This window comes from Rhea pennata, chromosome Z (assembly GCF_028389875.1).
Source record: "Rhea pennata isolate bPtePen1 chromosome Z, bPtePen1.pri, whole genome shotgun sequence".
Classification (NCBI taxonomy): domain Eukaryota; kingdom Metazoa; phylum Chordata; class Aves; order Rheiformes; family Rheidae; genus Rhea; species Rhea pennata.
Genome location: NC_084702.1, coordinates 26137230 through 26159505, shown reverse-complemented (window position 1 = coordinate 26159505; position 22276 = coordinate 26137230). Strand labels below are relative to the sequence as shown.

Sequence of the window (22276 nt, the reverse complement as noted above, 5' to 3'; positions counted from 1 at the left end):
CAGGCATATGAAGGAAAAGAAGGTGATCAGGAGTAGCCAGCATGGATTCACCAAGGGGAAATCCTGCTTAACCAATCTGATCGCCTTCTGTGGTGGAAGGACTGGCTGGGTAGATGAGGGCAGAGCAGTGGACATTGTGTCCCTTGACTTCAGCAAGGCTTTGGACACTGTCTCCCATAACATCCTCCCAGAGAAGCTCAGGAAGTGTGGGTGAGATGAGTGGGCAGTGAGGTGGATTGAGAACTGGCTGAAAGGCAGAGCTCAGAGGGTCGTCGTCAGTGGCATGGAGTCCAGTTGGAGGCCTGTGGCTAGTGCCGTCCCCCAGGGCTCAGGACTCGCTCCCATCCTGTTCAACTACTTCATCATTGACCTGGATGAGGGGACAGAGTGCCTCCTCAGCAAGTTGGCTGATGAGACCAAGCTGGGAGGAGTGGCTGATACACCTGAGTGCTGTGCTGTCATGCAGAGAGACCTGGAGAGCTGGGCAGAGAGGAACCTCCTGAGGTTCAACAAGGGCAAGTGCAGGGTCCTGCACCTAGGGAGAAATAACCCTGGGCACCAGTGCAGTCTGGGGGCTGACCTGCTGAGAGCAGCTCTGCAGAGAAGGAGCTGGGAGTGCTGGTGGATGACAAGTTGACCATGAGCCAGCAATGTGCCCTTGTGGCCAGTAAGGCCAATGGTCTCCTGGGGTGCGTTAGGAAGAGTGTTGCCAGCAGGTGGAGGGAGGTGATCCTGCCCCTCTACGCAGCCCTGGTGAGGTCTAAGCTTGAGTACTGTGTCCAGTTCTGGGCTCCCCACTACAAGCGAGACATGGAGCTACTTGACAGAATCCACTGTAGGGCTATGAAGATGATCCGAGGGCTGGAGCATCTGCCCTATGAGGAACGGCTGCGAGAGCTGGGCCTCTTCAGCCTGGGGAAGAGAAGACTGAGGGGGGATCTTATCAGTGTGTACAAGTACTCGAAGGGAGGGTGTCAAGGGGATGGGGACAAACTCTTTTCAGTGGTGCCATGTGACAGGACAAGAGGCAACGGGCAGAAATTGAAGCACAGGCAGTTCTGCCTGACCATGAGGGGGAATTTCTTCCCTGTGAGAGTGACAGAGCACTGGCACAGGTTGCCCAGAGAGGTTGTGGAGTCTCCTTCTCTGGAGATCTTCAAGGCCCACCTGGATGCAACCCTGTCTAACATGCTGTAGGTGACCCTGATGAGCAGGGAGGTTGGACTAGATGATCTCCAGAGGTCCCTTCCAACCTTACTGATTCTGTGATTATGAAAATAATGACTCATAAACGCTAAGGATTTTTCTGTTGGTAACTCTGTCAGTGGAAAATTTAGTTGCCAACAAAACATTCTTATTGCAAATATATATATATATATATATATATATATATATATATATATATTTTCTTGAAACACTCATTCTTCATGAGAAAAACAAATGCCTAAAAACTTCTGTTTGGAATGCTTCCACAGTATCATGCATAGTTGAGTCTTTCATATTTTTCATTCCTCTCATCATTTGGAAATCCCAGTCTGAAATCTCCTCATCTAGATATCATGCAGCTGTACAACACTGAGATGCGAATGCCTGGTAAACTATGGCAAGGCAAGACTGATCTGGGAGTAGCCTGTAGAGGAAGGAGACTTGGATCTCAAGGCACTTGAACTGTAACTCCATGGATATACCTTCTGTCGCTGCCTTTGTAGCAAAACTTCAGAGTAGAGTTGTGGAAGAGAAAACTGTTCCCTATTTACTTACACTCCACTGGAAGAACAACAACACTGCAGGACACCAGAAACCTATACTTCCTCTGAAATCTAATTACTAGATTACATGAGAGGTAAGTAGGTGGGAAATGTGTAGGATTTGATTTTACAAGCTCTTTTTGAAAGAGTATTATTAATGAAAGATTAATGAGAAATAATTGTGTAGGAGAAAGACAGATGAAATACAAATAGTTGGAGAAGAATGAAGGACTTGAGGAACACCATAAAGGAATGAAAGTGACAAAGAAAGAAATGCAGGGAAAAGAAAGAGAAAACTGAGAAAGGCCTGGTAATAAAGAAGAGTTTGACAAGAAAGAAGGTGAAAGAAATTTTACAAATATAACAGGAATTTGAGTCTGATTTTAAAAAAATGAATTAGAGAATAGGAGAGTGAAAGATCCCATAGCCATTTTGTTTTTTAAAAGTGTATGTTTCCTTTGGAACATCTTGCTGTGGTGGGTGAAGGAGAAGCCAGAAAAAAGGAAAGAAGAATTGGCTTTGTGGCAACTATGGAATTGTTGCTTTGAATTTCTCTAGCTTGTTTCAGGACAGAATGTAATAGGTTTAGCCACTAGAAATCTATAAAGTAAAACAAAAGCAGTATTTCAAATCCTTTATGCTGTATTCTGTGTACATTTATTACCGGCTTCCTAGGTTGTGCTTTGTTTTCCATGAAGTTTGTTCAGAGGTGTGACTGACTTGCGACTGATTCTCAGCCAATATCTCTTAGACCAATAACCTGATAACCTGTTATAGAGTATGCAATTTTTCTTGGTCTGCCTGCACGCTCTCTGCAGGGAGCTTTAACTGAAAACACTAAAAGGAATATGGTTCTGTAGGTCATCAGTTTGGGCCTCATTGACCACCATTCTGAAACTGCTGCTTTGCCTACACAGCTTTAGCACTACAAGAAGTATCTTCCTTTTTTGTGACATCTGGGATCCCCGACTGCACATTAAAGGCTCTGCATGCTGGGGAGAGAGTGCCAGACTGGAGAGCAGAAAGCCTCAAAATATAGCCAATACATTCAAAGCCAATATAGCCAATAAACTCAAAATGTGGTTGAAGTGGTATACCCAAACCAAGATGAAGAACCTCTGAGAAGAACTGGTGTTTGAGAAGAGCTTATAGTTGTTTATTTCTTAGATGCAGACTCAGAAATGTATCTTTATCCCAGTCTGACTTGCATAAATATGGATAAAATTCTCTTGAGAAATTACATTTCAAAAACCGTCTGCTTTTGTCTTTTTCTTTTTAAATCCAATTAAGGTAACTAAATACACCAGACTTTTCATAAAATAATGATAGTAATCTGAGAACCTGTGACAATAGTCATTATATCCCTCTCTTGCAGTCATTTTTCTCAAACTGCTCAAGTGTAGCTTGGATTAAGCCTCTGAAATTTGATTGGGGTAATTTCAGTTAGTGTATATCAAAGCGTATTCTTACAGCCAGGTTATATAAGCTATTTAATAACAAAGCATATTGTTTATCCAAAAAAGTATAGGAGAGGAGGATACCACAAATAGTCTTTTTTCTCAGTATGATCTTTTGATTGATTTCACGCTCTTTTCATTCCTTTGCTTTGTATGGATAACTTCCCAAGACAAAAACTTTAATTCAAGTGACAGATGTGTCTTTCTGAAGTGATTGGTTATTATATTTTGTTTGATAAATATAGATCCTTGTTTTGTCTTTTGTAATCTGTCACATAATCTTGAGTTTCTCTCCTCCTTGAAGGCGCAATGATTAAAAGATTAAAATTTAAAAAAGAGGCAATGGATTTTTTCTGTAGAACTCCTTTATACTTACATACAGAAGGGTCCTGAAGTCTTTAGGACAAAAAATTCCACTTAGGACCTGAGCCATAAAAAATAGGTATTCTTACATGAAATTTCTCTGTAAAAGCTTAATCTAATTCATTTAGATTTCTAGAAATGATTCTTACCAAAAATCTACAGGAACTCAGAGAAAGCAGGAGACCATAGCCAGATTTATAAGGACCCGGCCATTCTTTTACCCACCTGGCAATACTGTTGACAAATAACAGCACTTTCAAGATGGTTTTGTGCAAAGAATTTATTCTTTCACAGCAAGGGGCCATAAAGAGAATTCTTATCTGTAGTGTGATAAATTACATTTCTGTAATAAAAAAATCACACTGTGGTGTTCCTTTATGTTACTTTACCAGATAAGTGCTAATTACTCCCTTAGAGCTAGTCGGAACATCCTGAGACGTTTACAACAGAAATGCAGAAGTTGCCTGAATAATACTCTGTGTTTATATCAGTTCCCTAAATCCTGAGAAGGTAGTTACAAAGATGAAAGGAATCTTTTTTTCAAAAATTCAGAAAGGATTTTTTTTCCCCTAAGCATACGTATAGACCATATTTTACTCTGCAGTGACCAGGAATATTGTATATAATGAAAGATTATATAAGCTCTACAGCCACTGGAATTAAGATTCATCAGAGGTTGATGATACGAAAAATACTTCAGATATTTTTCATATCAACTGTGAATACAGCAGTTTGCTATACAGTCAAAATCACAAATCTTCAACATCATGACATAAATATATAATTTTACTGGGAAATATGCTATAAGATTATGAGGTGAAATGAGGTCTTTGAGGGGCACATATGTGCCAGATCATATCAAGAAAGAAATTCTGGGTAAAATCAGCAAAATCACCAATTGTATTACGAATTGCTGTACAACTATAATCACAAAGCAGCAAACAATAAAGTGGCACCCTATGCCAGTGATATTCACTGTGCAGGGAAATATATACCCATCTTGTTTGTATCTCACATTTTTAGTAGTGATTGGCAAGGTTCTCTGTAAGTGTGTGCCTGTGTGTGTGTATGCATGCTGTTTGAAAGTGTATTTGTAATTGTTACTATGCACACATATTGGGAAAGGATTTAGTCTCCACACAAATGCGCAGAAACCTGATCTCCCAACCAGTCTACATCTGGAGTGTTACATAAAAGCATTACAAGGGTTTATGTAAAGTTTTATGAAGAAAGATATGTTTTTAGAAACCATTCGGCTCTCACAATATGCAGTAGCTAAAATCTTGAGCTCAGCATGCTAAGAAATAACTAAACATACCTAACTAAATTGATATAATTTAATAAGTAAGGCAACGGAGCAGAAAATCCATAAATTAGGAAAGAGTTATCTAAATGAATAACTTTCATCATCATATTCAAGTTCATCTTCCTCATCCTCTTCCAAAAGTCCATATTTAAATTTACGATAGATTGTCCCATCCTGGCCCATATATACAATATCATCATCTTCATCTTCATCTTCATTATCTCGATCTCTGTACTCAATCACCTGATCTTCCTGATAGCTTGTACTTTCATGGGAGTTGCTCATGTAGGAAGGTAAGGCTTTGGAGTGATTTGTCAGCTTCTCATATCCCCTTTTATTGACAGCCTGTGTTTTGGCTTGTGATTTTTTCCAGAAAAATATAATAGCTCCAATGACAAGGAGAAGCAAAATGCAGGTCGTAACAAAGAGAGCAGTTTTGCTTTTGTGCTCGGGTGGCAGAGTGATTCGTAAGACACAGTCATCTGACAACAGCAATAATAATAAAAAAAGAAAAGATTATATGAGGTCAGGTTGGGGGTCTTCATTTTGAGTGACCCAGCAGAACATTTAAGCCTGTTCATATCTTTAAATTTTTTGGACTAAATACCATATTCTTCTAGTACCAGAATTGTACTGCTGTGGCCATGATAGTGTAAGCCTCTAAGCAAGGAAAGGGTTGTGGGATAGCTAAATTTCTTCGATAGATTTAATGAATAAATAGCAAGAAGCAGAAAAGCTAACAAGCACACAAACGCAACCTACTTGCTGAGTTTAGGCAAGAAACCTAACATCCCCAGAAATATTTATATTTTAACTCTCTGGCTTCTAGAAAGATTGGAAGACAGGTTGCGTGCCCTGAGCCTGTCTGTTTTTCCCAGTTGTATCAGTTTGATAAAATAAAAACTTTTCTTCTTTCTACAAATATTCCCTTGTCTAATACACTGTAGCTATCTCAGAGTCAATGGAGTGGTTTTGACATGATGAGCTTAAAGCATGTGATTCAGATTGCTATCCTTTGAAACAAGCATTTCCCAGTCATCTGGGTTATGAAATACATGACCATTTAAAACAAGAGTTGTGACTGAGAGAAGAGGGCAATATCTGTTGCAATTGCTGTTATTTGTATGAAGCCCTTCCTGCTCTGGTGATGGAGCAGGAGAAATACACTGTGTGCATGCAGCTTGGCAGCACATTTTTGTTACCTTCTGCTTTTCTTTTTAAATGTCAACCCAGTGAGCCCTTAAATGCCAGTAGCGCTCATCAACACAGTCCTACCTTGTGTTTCACTGCAGTCGCAGCATTCTGGGCTGTCTATCAGGTCAGAGTCACCGCAGCAGGGCAAGCAACGACCTTCTTCGAGATAGAGCTGCATGCTGGCTGGACACATTGTGCAGTTGAAAGGTCCAGGTCCCTTACATTCAGTGCATGTGCTGTCACATTTCTCACATTTGAGCTGGTCCTCCTTGAAACACAGAACACAAGCAATGCACCTCTCATTTCCATTCCTTTGGACCTGACTGATCTGCCCTACCACTCCTCATGTCTGGACACCATGGATGTCTGTGTCAAAAATCATTGGAGAGTGGGAAAACTAAAGTTTGGTTCATACTGTCCAGGTTGTCAGTGATCTGCTCATAAGGAGAGTGAAAAAGCAGTGTAGGGGAAGCTTAGTTTGCAATCTGACCTAGCTAGATAGATGAACAATCTTTCTTTGCAAGAGAAAAACAAAAGTAGGAATGTTTAAAGACAAACAGACTTGAAAACTCAGAGAAGAGCATTCTGTACTCTTCCTCTTGTGTTCAGAAGTTATAGTTCAGGATATAAATCACAGGAGGAAATGCTTAAAAATGGGTACCTCTTGTGTTGGTGACTCCTGGACTCTGTATTCGCTCACAAGACAGTCTGAGTTGCACATTCCGCTTAATAAAGTGTAGCTCCATACACAAGAAGTGCAGCTGAATGCTCCGTTCCCTGAAAAGGCAAACAAAACAATATTATAACAGGAAAAAATGTCCTCTAACTTCCTTTCAGAAATACGCTGGTCACATCCACCTAAAAAAAGGGACATTTGTCATCATCAAGACTCAGCAATGAACTGTCCAGCACACTGAAGTCAGTATTAGAAAGAATTTGGGCCTCATCTTCAAATTTTACATGTGCACAAAGTGTATTTCTTATGTTTTGAAATTCATGAAAAGCTGATTATGAACGACAAAGAGTGTGTCAGGCTTCTGTCCTTTTTCCCCTTAGTGTTACAACTGGTTTGCCACCTGGCTTGGCCATTTGCGCTGTGTGTGCGTGGCCTGCGTGCCACTTTCAGAGGCGTTCAGGAGAATCAATTAAATCGGTGCACTAAATCAGAATTGTGGGAAACCTTGGCCAAATTCTGTCATATTCAAAGTCAATAGGTATGATGCCTGTTAGTTAACCCTTTCCAAACTATAATAAATTAATTTACACATTTACATATGAATAAAAATATAAATTCTCCAGTTGTTTTGGAAAAAAATGTGTTTCAATAGTTACAAACAGAACATCATATGCACTTTGTGTGTATGAGAGCATTTTGAAAAACGCATGTGTCCAATTTCCTGCCACTTGGCATCTTTAGCCACTGTCTGAAAAGAAGATGTTAACATTAGCAGTAGTTAAACAGGCAGAAGTAGCATTGTTTCATGATCCAGTGAATTCACTGTGTGATTTTTCTGAGCAAAGTGGAGTTTACCTCCCTGGTCATGTGAAACATGAGACACAGCAACACTTCTTGGCTTCTACATCAACAATGCAGATTCATTTCAGAGCCCCTACAGGTTTTCTGTTTAGAAAGACTGGCTCGTATTTTGTCATACTGTCCCTGTAATTAAGGCAGAAAATCTATCCTGTAGTACTAATCCTAAGTAAAATAAAAATAAATCATAAGAAGCAGTCTATAAGTTAAAATGGCAACCTTTTTGTCCCAGATTCAAGTCAATATATTGCTGTCATTTATTATGCTGTCCTTGTATAGTTACATTTTAACAGTTCTTGAAGGTGGCTTCTTGGCTTCTCTCTAGGAGTTATTTCCACAATTTTAAATATTGTTATATTTGCAATTAGCTATCTGCACCATCCAGGGTAGCCACTTTCCAAAAGAGTTTTTATTACAGTGTAGTCTGAGCTGAAGATGGCAACTGCTAGCTATCATCTGATGCCTTTAAGATAAAATAGGACATTGTATGGATCCAAGAGGAATAATACTGCCTAATTCAGAATTGAATACAGTATAATTTAGAGAAAAAAGACATGGAATTCTGTCACAGAACAGAACAGATGATCTCTCAAAGTTATCTTTGAAAAATACTCAAAGCAACAGATACCATACTTTTTTATTATTATTTTTTTCACCCTAAAGATGCTCTGTGACCTTTTGGCTATTTTCGGTATTGGTAGCCGTTGATTTTCTACTCTTCCCTTTAGAGACTGTAAAGATTCGTGGTTGGATTTAGATTCCCTGGCTTTCACTGAGGGCACATGTAGTGTGATAGCTCAAGGAGTGAGACATTATTCTGTATTTACAGGACACACAGAGTCCAGACTTGTTAGCATCAGAGCCCTGGTTTGAAAGATGGTAAGCATCTCTGTGAGAAGCCTGGCTGACTTAAATGAACTTAATTACGTGGTCGGCCTGTTTATCTTCACTGGCTTCGTGCTGGTGATCACCCCCAGCCCTCCTGTCCCGCGGGTGCCTCTGCACTCTGTGATTGGAGGCACCTCAGTAGGAATTGATATTCTTGTTTACTCTCGGTGATTTGATACTCTGTAAATAAGGTGGTAGCCCGGACTAGCCAACTGAGCCAGAGCCTAGGAGAGGCTGGGAGCCTGCCAGGAGGGCTGTGCCACCAGCTTCAACTCCTTAGATCAAAGGTAGCTTAATAGGGCTGTATATACTGCTACTACACTTCCTTGTGAAGTGCTTCCAAATATTGGAGCAGAGATAGAATTGGGGGGGGGGGAAGATATAGCTTGTGTTTGATATTCTTTTTTTGTCGAAGCATATACTTTTACCTTCGCAGGTTCGGCAGGAAGGGTGGCATCTTTCACACATGTTGTTGTCCTTGTTTTCATAGTAATACTCAGGGCAAGAGCTAACGCATTCATTCTTGGAGCGCAACAGGTAAAAATATGTATCACAGAAAAGGCAGTCTGTAGGCTGAGGTCCCATACACTCCTTACAGCTCTTGTGGCATCTCTCACATGATCTAGTGGAGTTTTGTGCAAAGTACCTGAAACAGATCAGTTGATGATGGCTTTGCAAATGCCTAATAATTACAGGAAAGGCCAAAATATCCTTCCTCCTGAGCTTTTACTATGGTTACATCAACATATTTTTTGCATCACAGTGGAAGTAAAATGCATTTGCTTAGACTGCATTTGCCTATTGGAATTCAGCACTGGAATAAAGCAAGACTTTCTAAAATAGAGGTGAATTCAAGTAGGAAGGAAGCAAATAAACAGACATAATTCAGAAATTCTAAACTCTGTTTTTGGCTCTACCACAAACATCCTGTGAGATGTTGAGCAAACATTTAATTTCTTACTACTTCCAATGACCAGCTGTCAGATGGAAATTCAGTAATTCTGTATTTCCTTACAGCCCACAAACAGGCCTAGCTAAAGAACACCAAGATAGAAACAGTTTGTTCATCTAAATTTTACAGTCAGAGAAAGAGAGGAATAGCTGCAGAGTGGTTGTATTGAGTTAATATGAGTCATTGCAGACTCATATTAATGAAGTGGTTGCATAAAATTCTGAGTCCACAGTTAACTGATGTTTTAATGGTTGGTTTTATTATGATCCATTATAAACTTTCACTCAGTGTGAAACAAAAGTGATCACATCCAAACTCCAGGCTAGGCAGGTTAGAGCCTGCAAAGGTGCTTGAAAAAAAGTTACACTGCTTCCTGTGCTCAAGCTGACTTATTAAGGGATAACTTAGTTTATTTACTCTGTTTCATGCTGTTCTGTATAAATAAAATCTAAAAATGTCCTTGGAGCTTTTAAGAATGTCCACATCATATCAAGTTGGTTCCAGTCTGGGCACCAGCTCCATCCTTTTCTAGTTCTGCACTGGGAAGGGAGGTTTTACACCACCTCTGCATAGTAAGAAGACGAGAAATTTTCATCTTAAGATAGCACTGAGGGCAGAATGATCTGATTTCTCAAAGCTCTCTGTGATGTAGCTTTTAGTTAAAGGTCTTGGACCTTACCCAGCTGGACACTGGTTTACACATCCTTTTCCTTTCCTGTACCAGTCTGGTTTGCAGGAGAGACACTGTGAGCTGTGTTTTCCAAAGCAAGTGTCACAGGTGCTGTGGCATGGGGAACATTGTCCCTCATCGCTGTCAGCATAATATCCATGTGGGCAAGTTTCAACACAGGTGGTATCTGCAGAGAGAACAATGCAGAGTAACAGATCATATTCAGTATCTGCTGCTATAAAAATCTCATATGGCTTTGCTGGAGCAAACTCTAACAGGGAATGCTGTTAAGAGTTTGTATCAAAGCCAGTAAAGGGAATGTCAGGACATCCTAATTATTTTTTGTTTCTTCCAAGTCTTGTCACTTCATTAGTCTTCATTTCTGAGTCTTTTGTACATAAGCAGGCTCTTCAGAAAAAAGTCATTTTTAATCTTTAGAAAGTATAAATGCAATGCATAATGAAAAAAATGAACAGCAGTTGTGGTTTATTTCAGAATATATAGAATATATATATATAGAAAGAAAGAAATAATAACCAGGAAATTTTGTCTCTGTACCTGCATTACCATTTTCCCTAGGTTTCGCTCTAAGTGCATTCTTTCAGGCTCATTGCATTCTGTGTATTTGGCAAATCTGATGGTAAGAAGTTGGAGATTTAATGATATTTGTTCATTTGTCTTTGTCCCTGTGAGTAGCTGCTGCTCTGTGTTATGGGAATATTTATCTCTCATACTGCTAAATACAGCAGGTACCTTACATTGTTCACCTGAGATTTCAGATGGTCATTAACAGAATAGAAACCTGCAATGAAAAGCTAGGACTGAATCAAATAACGGAGTGCATGAAGCTAAGAGAATAGTGATTTCTCTTAACAGCTTGCACTCATTATCTAGCTTATCCTTACTGTTTTCCTGCTCAGATTACAAATGGGCAAAGGAAGATACTTGCCTATTTCTATTTTTTTCTACATTTTTTTCTCCACTCCAGACTGTCTATTTACGTACTTCCTTCAACTTCAGCAATGGTAATGGTAAGCTGGATGTGCTAGTAATAATGTCAAATTTGAGTCGAGTCCTCAGAAGTTTAAGAATTCAAAATCTGCATCAGAATTAGATGTAGACAACTCACAGTCAATGTTTTAATACAAATTTACTTTAGATTTTTCCTGAATTACAGACCATTTAAATCAGTTTTTCTCTAAATTAAGTTTTTAATTTTTGCTTGCTTTTTTTAAACATGCAAAGAAGTTTTATCAATTTTACCAACTTGTTTCTTAAACAATAGAGTCTTTTACTCTACAGAAAGAATGAAAAAGTAGTTTTGCATCTCAACAATCCGCTAGCAACTGACCTAATGGTCCAGAAACAAATTTTTAACTTCTCTGCTTAAGTATGTCTTTGTTCATCAAATCTCTGCACGGATTAAATGAGCCAACATGTAAATGTGAGCTCTGTGCTTACAAAACACAGCTAAGGACATCCCTTTTGTCTTTTTCAAGTTACTTGTAGGAAACAAAAGTGTCAGTAAATAGCATCTAAATGAAACAAATAAAAATTTTGTTTAGCTATGGACTTTGTTGCTGCTTACATGGTCTATTTTTCATTCCAAAAGCCCAGAATGTTTTGTCCACTCCTCAAAAAATATCTCAGGTAGCCCTGAAGAAGTAATTATCTCTGCATCTACTTACTTGTCAGGTCAGCCTTGCAATATTTAAGTTGAAATGGTCATAGAAGTTTCATGAGTAGAACAGAAACTTGCCTATACCATGCTCTCCTGTTCTCCACTGTAAAATAAAATCTAGATGCAGGATCAAAGTACTCACTGAGAAGATGTTGATTATTTGCACAGCTAAGACACTGGCGTTCAGTGGGTCCTGAACAGTGAAAGCATTTCTTATGACAAGGCTTGCAGGTCTGACTTTGCTCATCATAGTACTCAGTGCGAGAGCAGTATCCAGATGCCAAACACTGCCCATTGTGGTTCAGCGTCAAGCCATTTCTGCAAGTAAGGCAGGCAGTGGAAGAAGAACAAGTCTGGCATGTCCTATTACATGCTGAAAAGAACAAACAGCAGGCATGTCACCATTTATCTTTTAATTTCAAATTATTATTTCAGCTTTAATTTTACAAGGAGCCACCATGACTTCAAGATGAGTGGTTGAGTGAAATGAGCAATAGCTCTGGTTTTGCATAACAAAACAGGTTAATAGTTTCAATGTTATACAGCCTACTCCTTCAGCTGCCTTTCGTGCTGGCACTGCTTTTGCTGAGCAGCAGTTTGAGAGCAACATACAATCACCAGAAATATGCAGCTCTTTACTGGAGTAGCTACATGTAATTTCAAACACCTTTACTAGCTCCTTCTCAACTTTCTCTTATTTTCCTTATTTCTCTGATTTCTCTAATTTTTTAAGTAGTCTTATTATGCCTTTGTGATCTCCTCTGTTTTCAGAACACTCACAGCTACATCAGCAACTCGCAAACCCTTTAGGAATAATACCCAACCCGTTCTGCTTGCATCTCAATACTCTTTTGGAGAAAACAAGGCTGCCAACCTTGGCAATCTTCAGTTGCTTCTTCATAGTAAGTCCCTTCGGGGCATTCTTCAAAACACTGCCCGTTGTACAGGGTGAAGAAACTGATGGCGCACTCAGTGCAGTCATCTAAGTCGGGTCCATCGCAATCCTTGCAGTCTCTGTGGCAGGGGAAGCACTGCTTATCTTCAGCGTAGAAGTGAGAGGGGCAATCCTCCATGCACCTCCCATCATGCAGGAAGAACTCATCCATACAAACTGCAGAGAACCAGAGACAATGAGTAAGCCACAGGGCAGCTGATTTTGGTTTTGGTAAGTGAGGGAGTGAAGAAATCCTGTGAAACCATAAATTCCACAATGTCTGTTTTAGTAGGAGATAAGCAGAAAACTTGGGAATGTATTGCCTTTTCCTTTGACTCTTTCTCCAGAGTCGGCCCTCATGCAGTATCTCCTGTGCTACATAGGTGTAAATATTAAAGAATTTAGGAATGTAAGGACCTGCCATCTGCTAAATCAGAAATAGAAACAAATCAACAGGAATCTCTTGAAGCACAAAAAGAATAGAAAAAGTAGTGTGAAATACATTTCCAGATAAATGTTTTCAGTTGAGTCTCATGATAAAACACAGATTGCTTAGCCTCTATTTTACCAGTATAGCAATGATACATACACCCATTTTTTTGTTTTTGCTCATTATAGAATTTCTTTTCAGATGTGTGTTTCTGTTAGCCTGGTTTTCTAAATCTATCACATTTTATCTAAGACATGACAAGTTCCTTGCAATACCTTTGCACATTTGGTTGTGAATGCACTCCTGACACATAAAAGGACAGAGTTTGCAGATTCCTTCAGAAGCAAAATACTTCTCTGAACAGGTAGGTTTACATTCATACTGTTCCAGAAGCAAAGGACTTTCACATGACAGGCATCTGGTAGCACTTCCCATGCATGTCTTACAGGAGTCACTGCATTCCTTGCAAGTTCCAGAGTCATTAAAATATCCCCTGTTGAATTAAAACAAAGCAAACTACTGGTCAGAGTATGTTTCTAGAATAGTCCAGTGACATAGGTTGTAAGAATTATGTTTGTATATATCAAAGTTTCCCGGCAGATACATTTCAACAAAACAAAATTACTTCCTAAATGATTTGTTATCTATTCTCCATTCCATTCCATTCCCTCATGGCACCAGTACCATTGCCTGCAAATAGAAAACCTGTGTAGTCAACACCATGAAGGGAGTCTGTCCCTTTATTCTCGTACCTACTCCAGGGGTTGCTAGACTTCTTTTCTTGCTTTTTCTCTGGTTTTTATATAAGACGGGAAGATACATAATGTTTGGGAAAAGGAAGACACAGTTTGCAGTCTTGTTCAGCTTATCCTCAGCAATGATATCAGGATTAGAAAGAATAATCTCAGTAGCCCTAGCGTGAAAAAAGAGAAGAGAAATCCTTGGAAGTGTGAAGGCTGGGAAGAATAAGGATGGCTGGGTTAAAACCCCCAAAGTACAACAGGATGCATGAGAACTACTTGTATTTAGTGACAGCAAAGGAACAAGCTAGGAGAAGCACTGGGGAATTATCTTCAGCCACCATAAAGAACCACCTCGAGGACAGTACTGTGGTCCCATTGAAGTCAATGGGAGCTTTACCATCAGACATAGTCTTTACCATAGTCATGATTAGTCTCGCTTGTGATTTCAGTCAACAGCAAATGTTATTACTTTAGGCCAGCTGAAAATGGTTTTTACCATGTGGTAGGTTCTGGTGTGTTAGACTACCATAGGTTCTTCCCTTGAAAGGTTTATAATTAATCTGAGCTGTAAGAAGGAGCACAGAAATGAGCTAAAGTGCAGACATCAAATAGAATCATAGAATTGGTAAGGTTGGAAGGGACCTCTGGAGATCATCTAGTCCAACCCTCAACCTGCGACCCTGGCATTATTAGCACCACGCTCTAACCAACTGAGCTAAACCTAACCCCCCCTATATAAATAGGAATAAGTTAAAAAAATTACTTACTCAGGGCATTCCTGAAAACATCTGCCTTCATGGAGGAAGAATGACTGGTCTCGTCCAGACTGACACTTCTGACAGTGCCAGGGGTCAGAGCAAACCTCACAGTCGTCCAAGCACATCTCGCACTTTCCACTTTCCACATTGCCAAAAGTTTGTTGAGGGCATTGAGAGACACAGGCATCATGGCTAAGAAATTTTCCTGGCAAAACAGCAACCCAAATGGAGAAAGAGAACAGAGAGAAATGTATTTAAAAGAATCTTGTCTTGGATGGCTATAAAAAAAGCCTTTGAACTTCCCAAAAGCTTAACTTTTTGATGATTACAAACATGTTGGAAACATTCTTCAAACTTTTCCCAAAATCGTTTGCTCAGCCTCCCCTAAAACGTAGTTAGAAAGGATCATCATCATCATTTGGTACATCCTTCATGAATGAACATAATTCCTGCATCATAATTCCTGCGTCCTACAGCCTTTGATTGAATAGAAGAGAAAACAACATCCACTTCCTATTTTTTTTTACCCTTATTGCTAAGGGCATGTGCTTTATTCCTAGCTGTTATGTGTCTGACTGTAGCTTCTGATACAGCTGATATTCTGATACCTAATTATAATCTGATTTACCTTCTCACCCTTCCAGCTGCCAAAGAACATTCTACTGAACATTGACTAAACTAGTCCCTGGAAGTGTTTAGGATACAGAGTATTTTAGTGACTTGCAAAAACTGTCCAAAGAGGCTGAAAGTCTCCTACCTTCTGGACATGAAGTACACTTGTTAGCATCTTTGTCACAGGTCCTACATGAAGGATCACAGGACTGTAACTGTTTTTTTGCTTCTGAAATGAAAGAAAAAAAATGCGATTTTCTTACTTTTTTTTTTTTTTTTTTTTTTTTTTTGGTTCATTTGCACTCCCATTTCTTACTGGCTTTTTTTCTAAGCTGTTTTTAAAATGTATCTCCTTGAAGTTTTGATACTCAAAATGATGGACAAATTAGTGATTGACTTAAATTCCACACTCTTAAAAGACAAGTTGCTGTAGTAAAGGAAAATATAAACAGTATCCTGAGATTCGCTAAGTCTAGACTGCTCATGTACTTCTGGACTGCCATTGCAAATGAGAGAATAATTTAGTTAAATATTGTTAGTTTCAGCACTCTGCTCCAAAAACAGATCTGGATGCATACTGCTAGTAGACTGCAAATAGGAAAAGCTTGAGAGATGTGCAAATTTAGAGATGTGCTACACACAGGTGTAGTGGTATTCTTATGGCGATTTTGTACTAGCTGGTTGAAGAATACCATTACTCAGCCTCTAAAGGAACAAACTCTGAATATGAAGGAGAATTAAACGAATGTCTGTGAAGAAGGTCTGTAAAATGGTTCTCCCCAGTATTATCACCTACCATTTCCTTCCAACAGGAAGGCTCTGATGTGCCACATAGCATTTTTATGTCTGAAGACCTCGGTTATGTTTTGCATAGACTTTACTCAATGCATTATTCAGCAACTAAATGTCAAGGGGATTTGAGGGTCACATTTAATATACAGAAAGTTTGCTGTGGAACACTGTAGGTCTCAGCAAGCAATTCTTTATTTTGATCCAGGCGGTCTTAAAAATGGCAAAATGAATGTCTGATGAAAGAGCAATTGTGGAACACTGGACAGAAGACAGTAAGTTCTTGATTTTACTGAAAATCAGAAAATAGATCAAAGTAGAAGTGGTTTGCAGATTGAGCTTGGCATATTGTTTACCTTATGCAGCAGTTTCAAATGTACATGACTTTTGCAAGTGGAGGGACTGGCTGACAGGATCCATTAGCTCCATGCAGCAAATTATTACATTTTTTGTTCTGCCTGTTATAAGTAGTTTAAAAGGCTGACATCTTGAATGAAATAGAGGACAGCGAAAATTTTAAGTGAAAGGAAGAGACAGGAGAAATGGAGAAACATAGAGCCCCTCTCCACTAGAGGAAATGGGGGCATTTTACTGTGAATAGAGGCACTGTGTAGAAAAGTGAGTGTGTGCACAGTATGACACAAGGGCAGAAGAAGGAGGAATAACAATAAAATAATTAATTATAATGATTACTGATAAATGCACTGCTAAACAAGCTGAGCCACAGCTATCTCAGTGACAAACTGAGGTTTGAGTCCACATTCAATGTGGCTAAGAGACAGTTCGCAACAATGTGAGTCACATCCATACCTCACCCTACCTGAAGTTCAGAATATTTTAAAAACTCTCTATGTCTAGTCATGCCTCTGCACTGAACAGGGTCATTTACAGACTCCCGGTACAGGCCATAGGCTTCCTAGTACAATGCAGGTAACAGAAGAAAGCTGCACACTGTCAAGGAGAATGTGGGACATGAAAGACCAGAATGAAGTACTGAATCTGCTGCTGAGACTAGTGTGAGAGAACTGTTAGAAATCTGTGTGGATCCCAAAAGATAGCAAATAGCTTTAGCCTTGGCTTTGGCAGCCAGATAAGCTGATGGCTGTGGTGAGTCAGAGACCTACCAAGGATAATACCAAGACAGATGGGACTTGGACTGCATTTCAATAAGTACCACTTAAAGACAATTTTCAACTCCAAAGCTACAGAGGTTTTCTAAGGAAGAAAATGTTTGAAACTTAATTTTGAGGTGTGCAGCCTTAAGATTGCTAAATAGTCGAAGAAAAGCCCTGGGTCTGAGCACACAGAGAGACACCATCATGACTTCATATCTGTTATAGGTAAACCTAAAGAGTAAAGTATCAAGCAATCATCAATGTATAAAAATGAAAACTTATACTGTGAAAAGACAGGAAAAAATGGGAAGGCAGAAAGTTCCTGGCTTGCTGAGGTAGAAAAAGATGAGAGAAATATAGGAGCACAGAGAACCCAAGAGGTGGGAAGATGGATTTACTCTGAAGTGATCTCTGAAGTTGCAGGGGTGGGAGGATGGCATAGGAGGTAGATGACTGATGTAGGGACTGGAGAGGCACAAAGAGATATCAGTGTGTGAAGTGAGTTCAGCCTAAAGCAGCAAGGAAATGCTTATTCTTCTGGTATCAAGTGTAGTAATAGCTGCCTTTTAACATCTTACTCTGACTAGATTTTGCAGGAGGTTGAAAGTGTGTGAGTTCCTTTGGTAGATCCCAAACTCTGCAGAAATGCTTCTCTTTTAAAAGCAGAATCAATATACTCTGAGGCACATCTGCAGAGTCAGGTACGGATAACACTGTGTGTGCTCCATCTGTGCTCTGAGCAAGTGAAAAGTGAGGCAGAGGTGAGCCAAAAGCCGCAAAGCCTTGTTGGTGTGGCAGTGTGAAATTGGAGCTAGCTGAGCGGCAAAGTACACTCAGTCTTAGCACTATGTTAAACGAATACAACAGCATATCCAAATTAACTTAGCCTTCCTATCCAACATTGTTGAGTTGCACTGACAGGTCTTCAAGAAACTCTCCTGGTGGGGTTTCAGAATGGGCATCTGCTTTCAGCCCTCCTGAAGTGCCCTGGAGAGTCTGACGAGGCATTAAGCAGTGTGAAGATCACAAGATGGGATGGTTAAAGTCCTTGATTTTTAAGCCTATATCTGCAGGGGTTGAACAGCAACCGAGCCTCTGAAGGGAAGACAGAGACGGTAATGGCAAAGGAGCTTAGAAGAGACAAAGGGAAAGCTATAAGCTATAAGAAACAGTCAGCGCTTGCATCTGATATATTTAATTTTCCTTTTGCTTTTTATTTAAGGAAATGAAGCGAGGCAGATAATTGTGAAAATACTCTTCATAGACCTAACCAATTATGTCTATGGGACTATCCTCTTCCCTGAGCTGAGCACCTAGCCTTTTCATTTTCTCTCGAATTTCGCTTTCCTCTGGCACTAACTGGTACTGCTGCCAGCTTTAAGGGCAAGCGGAACAGGTAACTGCCTGTCCTAGTGAGGTTAGAGGTGGGAGAAGAACCAACTGGAAAAGCAGATGCTTGAGCTGACTTCCAGGGAGTAACAGGACAATCCTGGAGCTACCATGGGGTAAGCAGAAGTGGGGAAAACTTTGTTTAGGGAGAGGTAAATACTGGCTGCTAAGCAACAACATAGGTCTGTGAGATAGGAAGCAGTCATCTGAGTCATTGTGTCCAGGTGCAGCTTGACCATGGGTGAGGATGCCTGGTTGCAGTGCTGATGGCAAATTGCCCTGAGCGGTAGAAATCAGGATCTCTATCCTGACTCCCTAAAGAAAGCTAGCATTGGAGAAGATGCCTAGCATTCAGAAACCCAGACTCCAACTCACTGTTTGCCACAGTCTCTTTGCTATTTCTGATGGCGGAGGTGGTGAAGCTCTTTTTGGTTGTGTCATTTTAACTAAATGCTTGTGCGAGCAAATGGCTCCTTCTTTGAGCCTGGCACGGAGAGGTCTGCCCCTTGGTAGGACAGCCCTGGATGTGCATTAGGTGCTGGCTTGGAAGCAGGGCCAGGGTCTTTCCTGTCACACTATAAAGGAGCAGGGCCAGTAGTCCTGGGGCTGTCTGAAATGGGGTTACTAGGGAGACTGATTTCATTTAGATTCATTTAAAATTCTGGGAGAAAGGAGTTTTCTCAAAGAATCCTGATGAGGTATTACAGTCTGCACTATCCATGTACAGTTTGTACTATCCATGTATTGTTGGTCATATATTTAAATATATCCTAACTGTAGGATATATTTAAGGCAGTAAAGAGCTGGAGTTTTAAAGTCTATCTGTACTATCTTTTTCAGCTGCCTGTAAGTTTCGCTTTCTTGAGCAGAATGAACATTTTGTTCAGTTTTTATTAGCCCCTTTTAAGTGCAAGAACACGGTTATCCAGTAAGGCTTTCTGCACAAACAGATCCTGTGAGTTTAGATCTTTTCCTTCTCCTACTGAAGTATTTTCTGTCTGGGCTTTTTTCCCTGCTGAAGATCCATTTTCTATAGGTTAGGTTGCAACGTGCTGTTCCAAGCAAGGTCTAGTCTGCTTGAATGCCCTGGAATACAGAGGGCAGCCTGAGTCTCCCTTGTGCCACTAGATGTGCTCAGCCATACTAGCGCACAAGCATTTTTAGTCTGCCTGCTTAAGTGACCAGTAAATTACTTTAATTTACAGGTGACCCTTGCTCACTCTTGTGAGATGCAGAAATTCACTGTCACATTTTTTTTTTTTTTTTGGTGAGATATGCTTCTCCATTTTTTTTCCCCTGACTTTCTATTATTGAACAAATCCTTACGGAATATCCTTCTTTGGCTAAGCTGAAAGCATATATGTAATGCTCTGGGAAAGCTGTATGCTTGCTCTTAATTTTACTGAACTGAGCAGTATTCAGTATTTCTATTCTATCCTTAAGCAGGCAGACTTTCTACTCTCTTTTTCTCCTCTTGAGAGAAGACCCCCAATGGCCTATAAATCCTCAGATTTTTTCCCCTTTAAAGACTAGTCATTTGGTACTCTTTGGAAAATCTTGAATAATTGATGGAACAGCCATGTAGTTTTTAATTAATGCTTTTTCACTTTACCTCTGAAAACTTTGACTGGAAGGAAGGCCATCTGTTCTTGATATCTGACTGCAGTTATACATCCACCATTCCTCTATCTGAACCTTCAGAATTTGTCAAGGCTGAGTTCTCATTTTCCCACTGAAAGGGTTAATGACCTTTTTTAAACATACAATGAATACAAATTTTCATTTTGCTTTACAACTGGGCTTTTTAGCTCAGTTGGTTAGAGCGTGGTTAGAACGTGGTGCTGCCAACGCCAAGATCATGGGTTCAATCCCCGTATGGGGCTACGCTGAGGGTTGGACTAGATGTTCTCCAGAGGTCCCTTCCAACCTTATGATTCTCAGCAGTTTTGTATCCAGCTACCTTACCCTAGCTTATGTTTTATTTAATTACTTTGGAAATTCCTTACTGAGTAGTTTTAAGTGGTGTAATTTAATACCAGTTATACGTGTGAAGAAGCAAGCCCCAGAAATATTGCTGAAGTATATGTTGCCAGAGGAAAAGAACCTTGATCCTGGCAAGAGAGTTGGTATAATATAAAAAATAAAAAGCAGTAAGATAAGGTTAAACAGAGAAGCTGTTAACTACTCCTGAAGAATGTTTATAGAAGCTCATTGTTTCAAAAACATTTTGATCCTTATAATTAAAAATAAAGATCTTTTTTCAGTGAAGTACTATTTTCTGTTTAATCTTTGCCCCTTTGGCAGCATTTGCTGTTTTCTGTAATATGTATAAGTCACCACCAGAGGGGAATGTACACAAGCAGTTGGGCTTCTGGTATTTGGCATGAGAGACAACTTTTAATTTTCCAGTCAGTGTTAAATGCTTAAATGGCCCAACTTGAGGACATCTAAAAGAAATATGAAAATCTTACAATTAATTTGTCTTGTTTTCAATTCTGGATAGTTAAAATGAATTCTTCCCATGATAGAGCTGTTATTGACCATATAAGGAGTGGAATTAGGCATTCATTTATTAAGAAAAGCATGGCCAGAATAATATAAGTTTTTAAAATGTTCTTTTCTTGGAGAGCAAAAAGCGCCTGGAATGGGAAAACGTAATGCAAGAGATTTTGTTGCAGATACCTGTGCACAGTATTTCCAATAATGCAACCAGAACTTTCCCAAGAACATTCTTCCAAAGCTGTCAAGAAAAGTGGTCACATGAAAGGCAAAATATATTTTCTTGGCCTTTGGCTTGATGACAAACAAAAACAGCAAACAACTGTTTTTAGCCATAGAAAAATCCTTCACTTTTTGGTGAAGAATTTTACTCAGGAAAGTGTAGTAAGTGGAATTGCGAAAGGTTGCATGATAATTAATTCAGGAATTAATACAAAGTTGCGTATCTTCAAGGAAAGGGTTTCTTGGCCACCAAAAATAACTGCAGCTACAGGCTTCAGCCTTCTGTTCTGACCCATTGCTGTGTGTTACATAAGAACAAGTTGCAAGTAAGGCCAAATAAGGGTCGTGGCTGATTGTCAAGCTGTTCCATTGCATCTCTTTTGCCCCTGAAGGCTATCACCTGAGGATCCTACAAACTTCCCTTTAAAATTTTTGGTCTGTAGTCCTTCTGGTTGCAAATGAAATTTCAAAATATAGAAGTTGTAAGTCTATGATGTTGATTGATTTTAAACTCACTGAGAAATAATGGATCAGAGAGAAGTGTAAACTGACCACATTTTAAAATGGGACACTGACTCTGAAAAACACTATATGCTGTTATTGTACTGTTCTACTTTTTCTTTCTTTCTTTCTTTCTTTTTTTTTTAAGGGCCAAATCATACTACCTTATGAGACCTACTGAGCTGTTTTGATCCTTACATTTATGTTCTTTTCAGATTTTTCCTCCTGAAGTGCCTTCTATTTAAACTCCTATTCAAGGCAGAATCTGAATCAGTATCATAGTGATTCTTGTTTCTTTATCAGAAAGAGTAACCACTTTGACATATACTCAGCTCAGTCTTCCTTATTACTTTCTAGAAATGGAGAAACTGAATCATGCTGTGCCATTCTTGAGCTAAGCATTACTGCAGCTCTGAAGCTACCATTGTGCTCTGCTCATTCAGTCTGTTCTAGGGCTTATCAAATTGAAAGACTTGGAAAAAAACTGAAAA

The 22276-nt window shown here is 39.5% G+C and overlaps 1 protein-coding gene across 2 annotated transcripts in view; it reads right to left on the bottom strand.

The window, feature by feature from the left end:
* Positions 1-4952: 4952 nt before the first annotated feature.
* PCSK5 (proprotein convertase subtilisin/kexin type 5) overlaps positions 4953-22276 on the bottom strand; it is a 248593-nt gene continuing 231269 nt past the window's right edge. The window contains exons 28-37 of one of the 2 annotated variants that reach the window (XM_062599429.1): positions 15416-15499; positions 14668-14863; positions 13433-13650; positions 12668-12904; positions 11936-12166; positions 10122-10299; positions 8919-9136; positions 6730-6845; positions 6150-6336; positions 4953-5356 (exon numbers count right to left, since the gene is read on the bottom strand). In XM_062599429.1, the coding sequence (XP_062455413.1) occupies positions 4953-5356; positions 6150-6336; positions 6730-6845; positions 8919-9136; positions 10122-10299; positions 11936-12166; positions 12668-12904; positions 13433-13650; positions 14668-14863; positions 15416-15499 (2069 nt within the window). The remainder of the gene's footprint in view (positions 5357-6149; positions 6337-6729; positions 6846-8918; positions 9137-10121; positions 10300-11935; positions 12167-12667; positions 12905-13432; positions 13651-14667; positions 14864-15415; positions 15500-22276) is intronic. The other variant, XM_062599430.1, reaches the window with a different exon arrangement.